General features: G+C 35.7%; 1 protein-coding gene across 5 annotated transcripts in view; it reads right to left on the reverse strand.

Moving 5' to 3' along the window:
* KMT2E (lysine methyltransferase 2E) overlaps positions 1-13431 on the reverse strand; it is a 65481-nt gene that overhangs the window by 31451 nt on the left and 20599 nt on the right. For all 5 annotated transcript variants that reach the window (XM_009289053.2, XM_009289056.2, XM_009289050.2 and 2 more), the window contains 4 exons: positions 5715-5826; positions 5144-5373; positions 3356-3436; positions 2238-2296 (listed from right to left, as the gene is read on the reverse strand). In XM_009289053.2, the coding sequence (XP_009287328.1) occupies positions 2238-2296; positions 3356-3436; positions 5144-5373; positions 5715-5826 (482 nt within the window). The remainder of the gene's footprint in view (positions 1-2237; positions 2297-3355; positions 3437-5143; positions 5374-5714; positions 5827-13431) is intronic.

Here is a 13431-nt window from a genome sequence, read left to right on the forward strand (position 1 = left end):
TTATTATTACTATTTTATTTCAATTATTAAACTGTTTTTATCTCAACCCATGAGTTTTCTCACTTTCACTCTTCCGATTCTCTCCCCCATGCCACCGGAGGGGGGAGGAGGAGGGAAGGAGTGAGCAAGCAGCTGTGTGGTGCTCAGCTGCCGACTGAGGTTAAACCACGACGTATATGTAACCCTAAATACATACTAACTCAAAGAACATCCAAGTAATGCAATCTTACCTTTAATCAAACACCTGTAACTTAGTAATAAGTAAGTTACAAGTAACATCCCACTGCTGTTGAATACTTAAAACATTTAATAGATGCAAACTGATGCCACTTTTGCTTTTCCTACTTGGAATCATCTATGAAAATTGGCCGTTTTTACTAGTGTCTCATGGTAGACAGTTCATACCCAGAATTACTTTAAGTCTGACTGAACCACGTAATATCAGTCAACATACAAAAAGTGCATTTAGCCAAGCAAATGTATCGGCTAAATGAAAATTAACTAGAGATGCAAGCATACATTAATTTCAAGTTATGTATTATAGATCACAGTAATTAATATTGCACTTCAACTGAGTCTTAGACTAAACAGGATTAGAATTTATCTTTGTTTTTACTCTGTTTTGATACTTAAGATTTACCATTTATTTTCCTATTGAATGCATAGATTTAAAAAAATTGATCATCATGATTAAAGAGGGCTGAACACTAACTTCAAAGGTAAAATCTCTTCAGCTCCTGCTAAGATTTTGACTAAACTTAAGTTTATAGTAAATGATCAGATAGTATGGCTACAAATCCTGAGATGACTTAAATAGCTCAGACCATCAACTTCCCTATCCTGTATGTAAATTCAAGTTCATTCTCACAATATCATACCACTTAGTGAACTCATTAACTCCAAATGAATAATAAATGTACTTGTTCTATTATTTTAATAGAATCAGCAAAAATTAATTATAAATTCTAAAAAAAATTGTACTATCTAGCAGGTCAACCAAAACTTTGCAAAGTAAGTTTGTGTTTGTTAAAATGAAAACAGACAAAAAAAGATTGTGGTGTTCTAAATAAGTCATTAATGCCTTTAAGGGACTTAAGACAGCTTAGCATTGGACAGCAGAAGGTGTCAACCGCACCAAGCAGCGCTATTAAGACAGACACACTTCTAGGCCACATTACACACTTCAGAATTTTCTGAAGGCATATGAAGTAGGCAGCAGGACCTTATCTACATGGTATTTTTTAAAGAAATCCTAACACACACACACACTTGCACATACCCCAGTACTTCAGAGACATGATTTGAAAGTAAAACATATTAAGTTTAGGAGGATGACTTCCCCCCAAATTATGACTTTTGTAATAGAGCTTGAAAGTATCACCTGTCAGTCAAGAAACCCACGACGCATTTTGGTAATGGCTGGACAGAACTCCTGAAAAGTTAGGCCGGCTCAGTTTTGAAATTCTATAAATGGTAGGAGAGCTAATTTCATAAAATACTGAGACTGAAATAGGTACTTGCACTACAAGCCTCATCTAGTTATCAAACGCAAAAAAACCCAAAACATTATATAATTCTATTACCTAAGTTTCGCAATTTTTCTTGTTGTCAAAACAAACCCCAAAACTTACCAATACACACACCCAAATCTACAGCCAACAAATCAGAATTAGGATTCCCTCTCAAAACTATGTTAGGTTGTTTTAAATCTCAGTTATGTAATTCTTAGAGACAGGAATATCACCTACAATGGAATAGTTTTAAGAGATTAGTATGAGGATATGAGCAGTCTATACTATGAAGGAAAAAACAACAGAGCTGTGAAATAATTTTTTTCCAAAAAGAAAGTAGACTTAGTAACCCTGTTTTATTGCAGAAGAAGAAACCTGAACCTTTTCCATCTTATCTTCAGGAGCTTACTCAAAGTAGTCGTTATTATAAAAGCTACATTCATTATTGTGAAACTTTAATAATGTTCAAACAGACTGAATTATTCCACAATGATAAGTAAAAAGGCAGTGGTGACAACCTTTAATAGAACATGTGAAACTGCAACAATTCTGATATAATGTTATCTTAGTAACAATAAAGTCAAGTAAAAGGCATTGATTTACCAAACCTTATATGCTGAAGGCTATCAAAATTGCAGGAACAGTGTATACACTCTTAAGTCTATACAGTTGATATTTACTTATTTTATAACCTTTACTAAGGAAAAATCTTTAAGCTTTACTCACCTGACATATTTTCCCTTTTCCTTCGTTGCAACAGCACTGCCCTTTCTTTATCTAAACTCCTGAAATTAAAAAACAAATTTTATTTCATTCTTCACACTTATGCATCAATACATTTAAGTATTAAAACAGACCTTTTCATAGTTACCATTTTCCATTGACTATTACAGAATAAACAGTAGACTAGCTGAATGTTTAGATACTTAGAATCAGTTGTGCACTGTTCCATTCCATTTTAATCAAAGCACATACAAGTATCCAAATCACTTGAAAACGTAACAGAACTTGATAGCTCAGAAGAAAGATTGACAACTGCTCCACGGATTACAGATAAGCAGGCATTAAACCATTTTCCTGCAGATTCTTCAAAACAATTGTCACAATACAAAACAAATACTCTATGACAACAAGGTCCAAACTATTTCTCAGAAATAATAGAATAATTTATTGGTAATTAAAATGTTCTGAACACGCATGTCTTTTATTCACTGTTTAATTAACAATCTGCAACTTAAGAAACAGGTAGCATTTTATACTCTACATCACAGGACAATTATGATGACAGTAAGGTATAATCTACCTACCAGACAGTCAGAACAAAATGCTCTCCTTGTCATGTCATATGACTTCAAGTTGGGGGGGGGGGGGGGGGGGGGCATACAAATACTCATTCCAGAGCAAGGAATCCTCCCAAGTGAGCACTGCAGCATATTGGAATGGGGCCATAAAAACAAAAGACACCGAGAACTACTGATGGGGCAGCTGACCTGAAAACACTGCTGTTAAGGGTTCTCAACATATGACAGACATGAAACAAAATATGGAATGGATTGTCTATGTATCAGTCAGCCTGAGTAAGGGTCCAGGAATCATTGCTATTTTGATAAGCATTTCAAGGGTTTATCCCTGCTGCCTAGTGAGGTGAAACAATGACTACTATGAACAAGGAAATGGAAGACTGGTAAGATCATCTGCACCAGAAATGTAGCTCCTTTAACTAGAATTGACAGGATTATGCTACATGGTCTGTGTTTTATCTGTTGGTTGTTCCAGTACCTCCTCTTTTCATATTCTCTACTCAATCTAGTTATTTAGAGTTCAAAATCAACCAAACTACTCACCTTGGTTGACAACGTTCACACAGATATATATCAGGAATATGCTGCCTGTCAATCCCCATGCAGTCAATGTGCTGCCAGACACTTTAAGAAACAAAAATACACCTTTTTAAGTACAATTTTTAAAATTGTGTGCATAATACACACGCACACACACACACACACACAGAGAGCGAGCCTTTCTTTTTTTCATCATGATCTTTACTGAGATTGAATACTGCCTAAAACTACATCTCAATCACTGTCTTCGCCACCACTCTGCTAGCTGATTTTCTATTCCACTGATCACTGTAATTCCAATCTTGTGGCTGTCTCCTGGTGTCTTCTCTGCTTCTTTAGACTCATTTTCCCTCTTGGAAATTTTTCTCTAACACTAGAAATAAAAAATGGTAAATTATCACAATAGAGAACAAGATAGAGACAAATACCCTCAGCAACAAGACTTATGTTTTACATAGTAACAGGAGATTTGTTTTTAAACAAAAGGATTCCATTTCCTTTTATAAATATACACATAAAATATTATTTTTATTTTTCTATCTAAAAATATATACACAAATATATGGTTTTATCTACTTATATTTTAATAGAACATATATGTTTTTATACACACACCCCACATGACTGGTAGCACTGTTGTGCAGCACAGGAAGAGCTTTAACTGCTTCCCACAGTCAGAGAAGAGAGGCTGCTTACTAGACTGAAGGCTAACTGAAAACAGTAGTTTATGCTCATCCCCACATTGCTAGAAGGAACTGAGACACAAATCGTCGTTATCTTCCCACTTGTGAATTTATCACAATTCTCTAACTCCTCACAAAGAATCTCTTCTTCAAAAAAAGCAGACTCTACCTAACTGGTGACTGCCTAGAGCTCCACTGCTGAAAGAACATCTAAATACATTTCAAAAGAAGGGAAAAGGTTATCAGAATCAAGGACCATCAAAAATTAAAAACAAGCTTGTTACGTAAGCAATGGAGCTCAAATTAATGTTTTAATTAGCTGTAACAATAATTTTAGAAATACACAACGATCTAATAAATTCAGCAGTGTTCGTTAAGCATACTGAATGTAAAAATACAGGCTAATACTGAGTAATTCCAGAAACATGAGATTTGTCTTCTCCTGTTAAGTACATCAGCTCTGAAAGTTTCTAAGCTCATTTTTCCAAGTCCAAGTATTTAATAGCACCCACTTATTTTACTATGATCAAGTAGGTGCTTAAGCATGAACACAAGAATCTAAGTTAGTCTTTCCATAGTTATTAAAATTCTTAAAACTATGTCCCTTGAAAATTAAGCGTTCTTACCAGAAAGATCATGCACAGAGAACCAATATTTGAGAAGTTTCTTTCAGATTATTTTGCATCCTGCAAGTTTCTTGATTTACATATACATAACTTACCAAGATGCTTTATTACTCAGTACATGCAGATTAAGAACCAATCCCTACGTCTTTATTTCACCATACTAGCAAATAACTTGGACAAAATACCAAAGAGATATCCTTTTTATAGGGGAAAAAAGATATACCCTTATTAAGCAACAATGCACAAGTAAAGGCATGAACAAATTAAAGAGCAGTCAAGTCAGACTGGAATAAAGTATACTCACTGGCCTTAACCAACTACCTTGCCTGTTAGAAAGCCATACAACCTTCAAACACTGTTTTGATGGAAGGAAATTTCCTATGACTCAACATAATTAAAACACCATTTAGTTACACTTACTTTCAGTGCAGTTTGAAGTTTTAAGTAATTTTTACCTTATAAATTAATTTAATATTCATTACCTGCATTTGTCACAACAGATCATATATCCATCATCATGTGTAAAGCCACAAATGCATCTGGTAATATCAGTTCCATAGCTTCCATCCTCTGACGTACTGATGGTAGTAGCACTGGAGGTTTCATCAAAGTTGGGAGTGGTAAATATGCCTACTTCATTCTTGCTTATAAGCACTGATGGAGGAGGAGAAGCTGGAGGCGTTGGAGGAGGCCGAGCACCATAGTTATGGTCCTAGATTTTTGTTGAAAGAAAGTTATAGCTCTTAAACGTTCATACGCTGATGGTTATTTAAGCCAAAGTGTAAGAATTCACTTTGTAAAGAATTTCAGAGACTTATTTTTTTAGTAATAGTTTAAAATTTTATCATTGCTCATTCTTGTTTTTTACTTTCTCAACTATATTTTACATGTAAGCGCACTATGTTCTATATTCTGCTTCTAATCAACCATCTTTAGTCAACTTACCCAACTCCCAATAAGATATAAAAATGTAAACGTGAATCAGTTTTTCCAGTTAAGAACAGCAGATTTTACATAGTCTGTTTTATACAGAATACTTAGCATGAAACTTACTGCATAGGGCAAACCAATGTAACTGTGTGAATGCGAGCTGCTGGTATACAACTGGTGCGGATAACTGTTCGATTTTTCAACTACCACAGGGCTAGCTTCTACAGATTCTGGTCTGCAAGGCAAAAGACAGAAGAAGAATAAATACAACTAATATGTAATTTATATTAATAAGTTACAGGTACTTGTTGCACAACTTCTAATTAATTGCCTGCTGTTCTTGTCTAAAGGAGTATACAAAAAGGGGGTGTGTGTGAGAACAAACTCACACAGCCCCAACTGCCCCCTCACCCCAAGAAAAAAAAGGAAACCCACCCCTCTTCTTTCATTTAAAATGAAGCTTCTAGAGTGGCAGAGAACTTATGCCTCTGAGAAATTTTGTATCTCTACAAAAAAGTGCATGCTGAATCATGTGACATAAGCTGCAAATAGGGGACAGAAGAGTGTGTTACACACTTTGCCAGGGAGTCATCAGTCTGTATGCCCAAGTCTATAGAGTTGTAACAGAAGCTGCAGAAAGGACTTCAGCTTAATTATGACAAAAGACAGAAGCAGTAATTCAGAGAGCTGCAAACCAATATAGCCCTGCACTACCACCGATCCTATTCAATTCTACAATGACATCTAGTGGTAGCATTAGTGCACCACCTGCAACCATCCATACGAACCAGTACTCAAGGCAGCAGTGCTGTTTCTACAACCAGAAATCGGAAGTAGGGCAAATCTATCTAAAAAAGGCAGTTTATCGACTTCTCTTCTTTAAATAGAAAGAAAAAAAAGAAAAATTTGTGAGAGAAGGTTTTGTAGTGAAAGGCAGTGCCACCTTTAATGCACAAACTATGGTTTATATGCACTAAACCATAACATGAAAGACAGGAAAGATAAAGGAATACTAAAATAAGAGGATCTTTTTGAGCACAAGAAACTACACCTTCGCTACCTTTCCTCAGCAGTTACATTCACATGTGCATGCAAGCCTGTATATACTCTCATGACTGAGACACTTTTAGTCAGTAACTTGTAGCTTTTTCATTGCACCACATGATTCAATCACACTAGGACAAACTTCAAGTGAACCCAGTTAGCCAAAAAAACCTTTAGGTTGTTGGTTTGGGTTTTTGTTTGGTTGGATCTTTTTTTTTTTTTTTTTTTTTTTTTTTTTTACTGGAAGCCAGCGGAAGGGGTTGAGAGGTGATATTAGCAAAATGCAAAGAGATAAGGAAAGAAAAATGGGATATGTTTATCATTCCTGGCAGGGATTCAGTGTTCTGTGCTGTATGAGATGGTTCAGATTCCAGGAAAACTACTGCATAGGTGTAGATTGCCCTGAAAAAACAGACTTGGCGTCTTTGATTTCGGTTCGCAGCGTATCCAGAATATCAACTACTTTTTCTTGCTGCAGGTGAACTATCCAACAGGGGGTCCTGAAGTCGATCGGGCAGGACAAAATATCAGTATCTAAAGTGGCTTTTGACTCGCATCACAAATCAAGCCTGGTTCACTTTTCTAATTTTAGTTTTATTATGCATGAAGTCTATTTCCCATCACAAATATCTTAATTCCTTGAACTGATTTTTTAAATACAGTTGATATTTCTGAATCTTAAGTTAAAATAGGTATGTGTTTTTTCTTAGACATTAAGATATTAAATAGAGGCTTTTTTGTTATGCCATGAAGCGATACTAGTTTGATTTAAAAGGACACCAGCAACTTACATTTGTTGGTAACAGTTTTTGTAAGAATATAATTAATCATTAGCTTTCTGAAAACAACATACGGTATTTTCACATCTACTTGAAAGTGTCCTACTAACATTTTTGGTGGCCTATTTCTTCTTATTAGCTTTTCCCCATGTGAGGTTACTACATGATAAAATTGTTTAAAAAGAAACACTAGTTAAAAACACTGAGTGAAGACTTCAGTTTCTAGAGTCCAAAGAAAAAACATCTTTTTTAAAACATTAATGTCTCTAAACAGTCACCAGCTGCATTTTTTAGAGAGACAGAGCAAACACGTGAGTGCACAAATCATGTGAAGTACTAACATTAGAAATACAACTTCTGACTAGCATGAGACAAAAAACAACTCTGACAACGCTTGCCCTTCATTACCTCAAAGACCCAGAAAAATCCTCATTTACTCTCTCACACCACTTCTCAACTTGAAAATAATTTTGTTCAGAATTTGTTGGTATTATCTTCCAGAAGCAGCTCAAAATTTGCCAGGTTCATCAAACCCATGACTAAAAAAAAATAAAACAGACAAAAGTTGGAAAAGCTGTGCCTTTCCAACAGATTTGCCTTTACCTATTTACTGACATAATGCATTTGTGCAGTAATCATACACCATTAATGTCATTCAGTTAATCCTTCTGACAATCTAGCCAACCAAAATGCCAATGAATGAGGCACTGACTATCCCATCCAGCATGGCTTGGACAGAAATTAACTTCTCTTTCTCCAGTTCAAGAGGGTCTTGACCAGTGTATTGCTTCTACTACTATTCTTCAACATTTATTGAATGGGACAAGCAATAGCACGGTTACTCTTATCCACTATGCGTTCAAATGCCCAACCTAGGTCTTGTTTGCTTCAGTATATGGAAAATACTCAGTTTTCAGAGCAGGAAGGCTTACTGATACAGGACCGGGGGCAGGGAAGGGCGTGTGGGGTATGGAATTCAGGTACAATCCATCCTTCAGCAATGCCACAATTAATTTAGGAGAGTTTCCTTCATTAAAAATAAATATTACCATGACCTAAATACTAGCTACTTCAACATGGGAGCATTCAGTGAAAGATACCAGAATGGAAATGTCCTAAAAAGAGGGGTCATGCGTATTTTATCAACTGACTACAAAAATTAAAAAGGTATTCTAAATCTCTTGCAAAATATGAGGCAAGACAATACACCCTACCCCCTAAATCCATTTCTACCTACTCTAGCAATTTATAAACCACTTAAGAGAACCAAATTTAATAGAGGCATAACAGTTATGAGAAGCAGAAGCATTAAGCTTCCAAAAACAAAATATAGAAAACAAATGCATTTATCCCCAACTATTTTAATACTCATAAAACAGATTCACAGTACAGGGTTAAAAAGGAGAAAGCACAGCTTTACTTGAGCAAGGAAAGCCGGGGAAGGGAATTATGTGAGACACAAAGGCAATTAAATCTTTGTATTAAAAAAGTTTTAACATAAATACAAAATTAGAGCAGAATCAGCTTTCAGCAAAGCTTTTTACAAATGCTTATCCAGGGGGGCCACAGATAGTTCTTTACATTGTAACAGATGCTCACCAGAGCTTTGAATGTAACTGTTACTGTTCCATTTATCCACTCGGATGCTAGACTGGAGTGGGGAACAGTGAGGAGGAGACTGAGAAATATGGGAAGGAGGTGATGGAGCATTCACTGAAGCTAGGAATTAATCATCGTAGGTTTCCTTTACAGTCAACAGAAAAGTGACACTCATCCCATAAGCAGTACAGAACGAGTATCATTTCTCCACAGAACTACAGACAACTTTCTAACTTTGGCAGATGGGTCTGCCAACACTTTAATGTGCCTGTCACCAAATACCTTGTTACCCCTCTTCTGCCCACCATGTGCATGACCCTGACCTTAAACAGAAAACACACCCTCTATACTATCATTTGTTCAAAGGTCAAGGCCACCTTCTCAAATAGGCATCTCAGAAGAGTTTTGTGAAGAAATACCTCTTGGTAAAATATTTAATTGTACAGCCGATTAAAGCATGAGATACCATTTAAATTAAAAACCCATTTTTAACATTTTTTTTACTCAAGAAGCAGGGCTCAAGTAACAAGGCACTAACTACTGTATTATAGACACCCACCCTAATCTCACCATTGGCATTCTTATGGGCATCCCAAAAAGCAAGTTTTCAGGAAGAAAAAGTGTAAGCATTCAGATCTAAAAGAACACTATGAGGTTTTCCTTGGTTGTATTTTTGAGCATAAGCCAGTTCTTTTACAGACTGAGGTACTAAGCTTGTCAGTCTTCTGAGCATACCACATTTTTCAGCTTCACCTCAAACCCTTAGTGTCTAACTAAGGGAGATATTTATGGCATTTTTAGTTTTCATCAAAACTGAAGTGTTTGTATTACAATATAGTATATTTTAAGTTAGACCAAAATCCTAATATTATGCCCTAAAATAAACAAATAGTACCATGATAAACTGACCATGACATTTTGCTAAATGGTCATATATATTTGTTAAGTGTTGTGATTAGCAATTCAAAACTGTGCAAAATATTCACAAGGAACAAAATAAAAAGCACCACGAAAAGAGCTTCCCCCATGCTCTCGGGCTGCAACGATTTAAGATATTCCTGTAACTTGAAAACAGGAACATAGTATTTTCTCAAATGAATAAAAAAAGCAAAGATACCCGTATTTTTAAAAACCCCTCAAATAATTTTCATTCTGCAAGTGAAACAACTCTCATGTTCTGGGTCATTTCCTACTGTTCGCATTTGAAAAGTACAATGCAAACTGAAAATATTCTGCCTGTTGCCAGCAGATGGCATTAGTGAGAAATTAAATAAGCAACGCATGAGATCAGATAGTTTACAAAAACTCAGTCCCTACAAGCTTATAGTTAACCTATATTAAGGGAATCAACTATCAACCATTCTAAGCAACAGTCAATTCTTCTTTAAAAAGTCCCATCTCCCCACCCCATTCCTTTTAAATACTGTCTTGTTTCTGACCATGTAATAATTAAAAAAAAAAAAAGAGGGAGCATTTTTTTACTAACACCCAAAATACAATCAGTCCTTAGAATTTGGGGCCATCAACTACTTCTATAAAAATGTAGGTATTCAAATGGCAAAGAAAATCTCACTAAAACTAAAATTTTCAAAGGCAGGTGGGTATCCAAGCTTTAGGCTATGAAAACTTAGCTAATAGTACTTCCTGAAAACATTTGTCAAAACTCCAAATGAAACCTCTTGCTTCCAAGCATGCTTCAGTAGCATCAATCTGCCATACACCAGTTTGATAGGTCTAATTTTCAAGGAGTTCAAGTTTGTTTTCCCTTTGCACCAGCACACCTGAGCAGTATCTGGCTAAAGATCAGCTCAGATAAAGGAATGTAATATATTTTGTATGAAAAACACTATTTTCTATTTCAAGACACTTCATCTAACCAAACGCATCTGATGGGTTTCACTATCTAGACAACAAACAACTGAGCACCACTACTCTACCACAGAGTGGGTTCTGCTACCTAAGCATCTCGTAGTAGGCCCTACAAGTATAGGCTGGCCCAATACCATCTGCATGAACTGGCAAGCTTCCCATCGTCCTAAAATACTTAAAAAAAATATCCCTGTTTCAACAACAGCCATGGAAGGGTAGGTTTTCATTTATTTAAGACTACAACAATGTTCATAATCTTTTCTCCCAGATATTGAACTCAATACCATGATCCATATACTGTGGTGGTTCGGTTCATAATAGAGGCCTTATCTCTAAAATACATATACAGATATTAAAAACAGGAGAGCAGTACCATCAATAGCATTTCCCAATGTGTAGCTTATACTCAGGCTCTAGCTTATAGTCAAGCTAGACTAACACACTCTTAAGTCAGGAAGCGCATTTTGAACCTTCTGAAATGGCTGGCTCTGCTTAGTATTACAAGGTCTTTAACAGTAAGAAGTCATGCATATTCACCTTTAGTAAACCTTTTACACATAAAGGCAAAATATATATGTGTTCTGACTACTATGGCACTACGAAGATCAATCTACCACTGGAGAGCTCACTTAGGTACAAGTAACATAAGAGACAAACTATTTCACCTGATTTTTAAGACATTCAAACCTTTTAATAAGAGTTACTCTCCACATAGCTGTTTGCTACAATTATTAAAATATTGGAAACTATGTAATCACACAAACTATCCACCTTTTTAATAGGCTTATCCCTTAGTTTGAAGCATAAGGAAAAATCTCTCAGCACTAAGAGATTGCACTAAGCTAAGAGTTTTTTCCTGGGCTCCTTCTCCTACATAATCAGGTTTGCCATTCCCCCATTCTTGGGTGTTTGCTCATGCTTCAGCAACTGATGAAGCAATATCAGACCTGTCAGTCACAGGGAAGAAATTCCAACTCCTCCCTCTCGGGAAAACCCCAGAACTTGCTCAAAGACAGTCTATGATCACTATCAATACAATCTATATCCAACATGCTACTCTGGAAGAAAACGTACAAAAACACATGTAGATCACATAGATGGCGATAGAAAAGGTTTACAACTGTATAAGCTGGTAGGTTAGGGACACACCTTTGTGTCACACTTCTTTAGATAGTGACATGGCTTTTAAATCAGCATAAGCCAATCATACAACTACACATTTTTTCAGTGTAAGTATGGCAGAGATGACAAGAATTAATCTAATTGGTAACAGTCACTTAACGTCTGAAGGAAAGTTCCTAACTGGGTCGCCATGCCACAGTATCAAGCAAATAACACACTGAACTCTATCTTGTTTATACTGACAACTATATTTATTTATTTTAATTTCAGCATGGCATGCTGTGTCTGCAAGGAATGTCAGCAACCTCGGGAATCATGACCTTCTCTAAACATAAGAGAAAACCACAGGAAAAGATAAGGAAGAGAGCTGTGAACGGGTCACTCAAAAAATTTTCTGCACCAAGGAAACTAGTGTTCATGATATATCAACAAAACAACTTTAAAAATTTAATGTGACAAAAAGCTTCAAATTGCAAATTCTTAGTTTTCTTCAGATAAATGGCACAAAATTAGAATAGCCTCATATATAACTGAAAGCACAGGAGAGAAACATCCCTTTAAAAAGCTGTTTAAGAGTTCTTCTCACAATGCCTAACATTTCTTTCGAAGTTTGGAAGAAAAGCCATTTGCTTCTTAAACAGAGTAATATTACGTAGCACACGTTCTCAAGCAAAGACTGCATGTAAGCTATTTAAATTCATGTTAGTTATTCAATGCACCTGTTAAACTTCATAAAGCAGTCCTTCATTTATTTTTGATTTATAAAAGATTTCAAGCATGTATGTAAAATAAGTCTAATCCATTGTTTCAGTATCTAAAACAAGCAAATGTATTTTTGTGGTAACCAAAGATAGGGAAAGTATTTAACATTACTACAGAAAGGCTCAGAGCAAGGCAAACAGTAAGAGCATCTCAAGTGGTTAAAAAAAACAAACAAAAACCCAACATAAATGATGAATTTAACATTTTTTTTACTAGATCTAAGAAAGTTTTTCCATACGTATATGCAAAGAAGCATAAAAGATTCACTGTGGCTTACACAAGCTCTCTTGATCTTTAAACTTTACTATCTTTTGATATCCATCTCTTCCCAAAAAACCTCACCTGTCACATAAGCAACAGAGAAAAAAAAATCCAGATACTATTCTGAAATATACAGAGCTCAACAGGATGATGTACCTATGTACACTGGTAAAAGCTGTACCACCACCTTGGTCTAAAAGACCTCTCAAAGAACCAAAGAACCATCCGAAATGCTATTTCTCCTCTCATAACATTCAACAGCAAGGTTGATACTACACACATGGAAAGATGTTTGACAGGAAAAATCTCCGGTCAGAGATCAACAATACCTAAACTCTAGCCTATTGATATTCTACAGATTCAGACACCACTAGAGAAAAATAAAACCACCACCAGAAAAACCC

This window comes from Aptenodytes forsteri, unplaced genomic scaffold (assembly GCF_000699145.1).
Source record: "Aptenodytes forsteri isolate BGI_AS27 unplaced genomic scaffold, ASM69914v1 Scaffold137, whole genome shotgun sequence".
NCBI lineage: Eukaryota > Metazoa > Chordata > Aves > Sphenisciformes > Spheniscidae > Aptenodytes > Aptenodytes forsteri.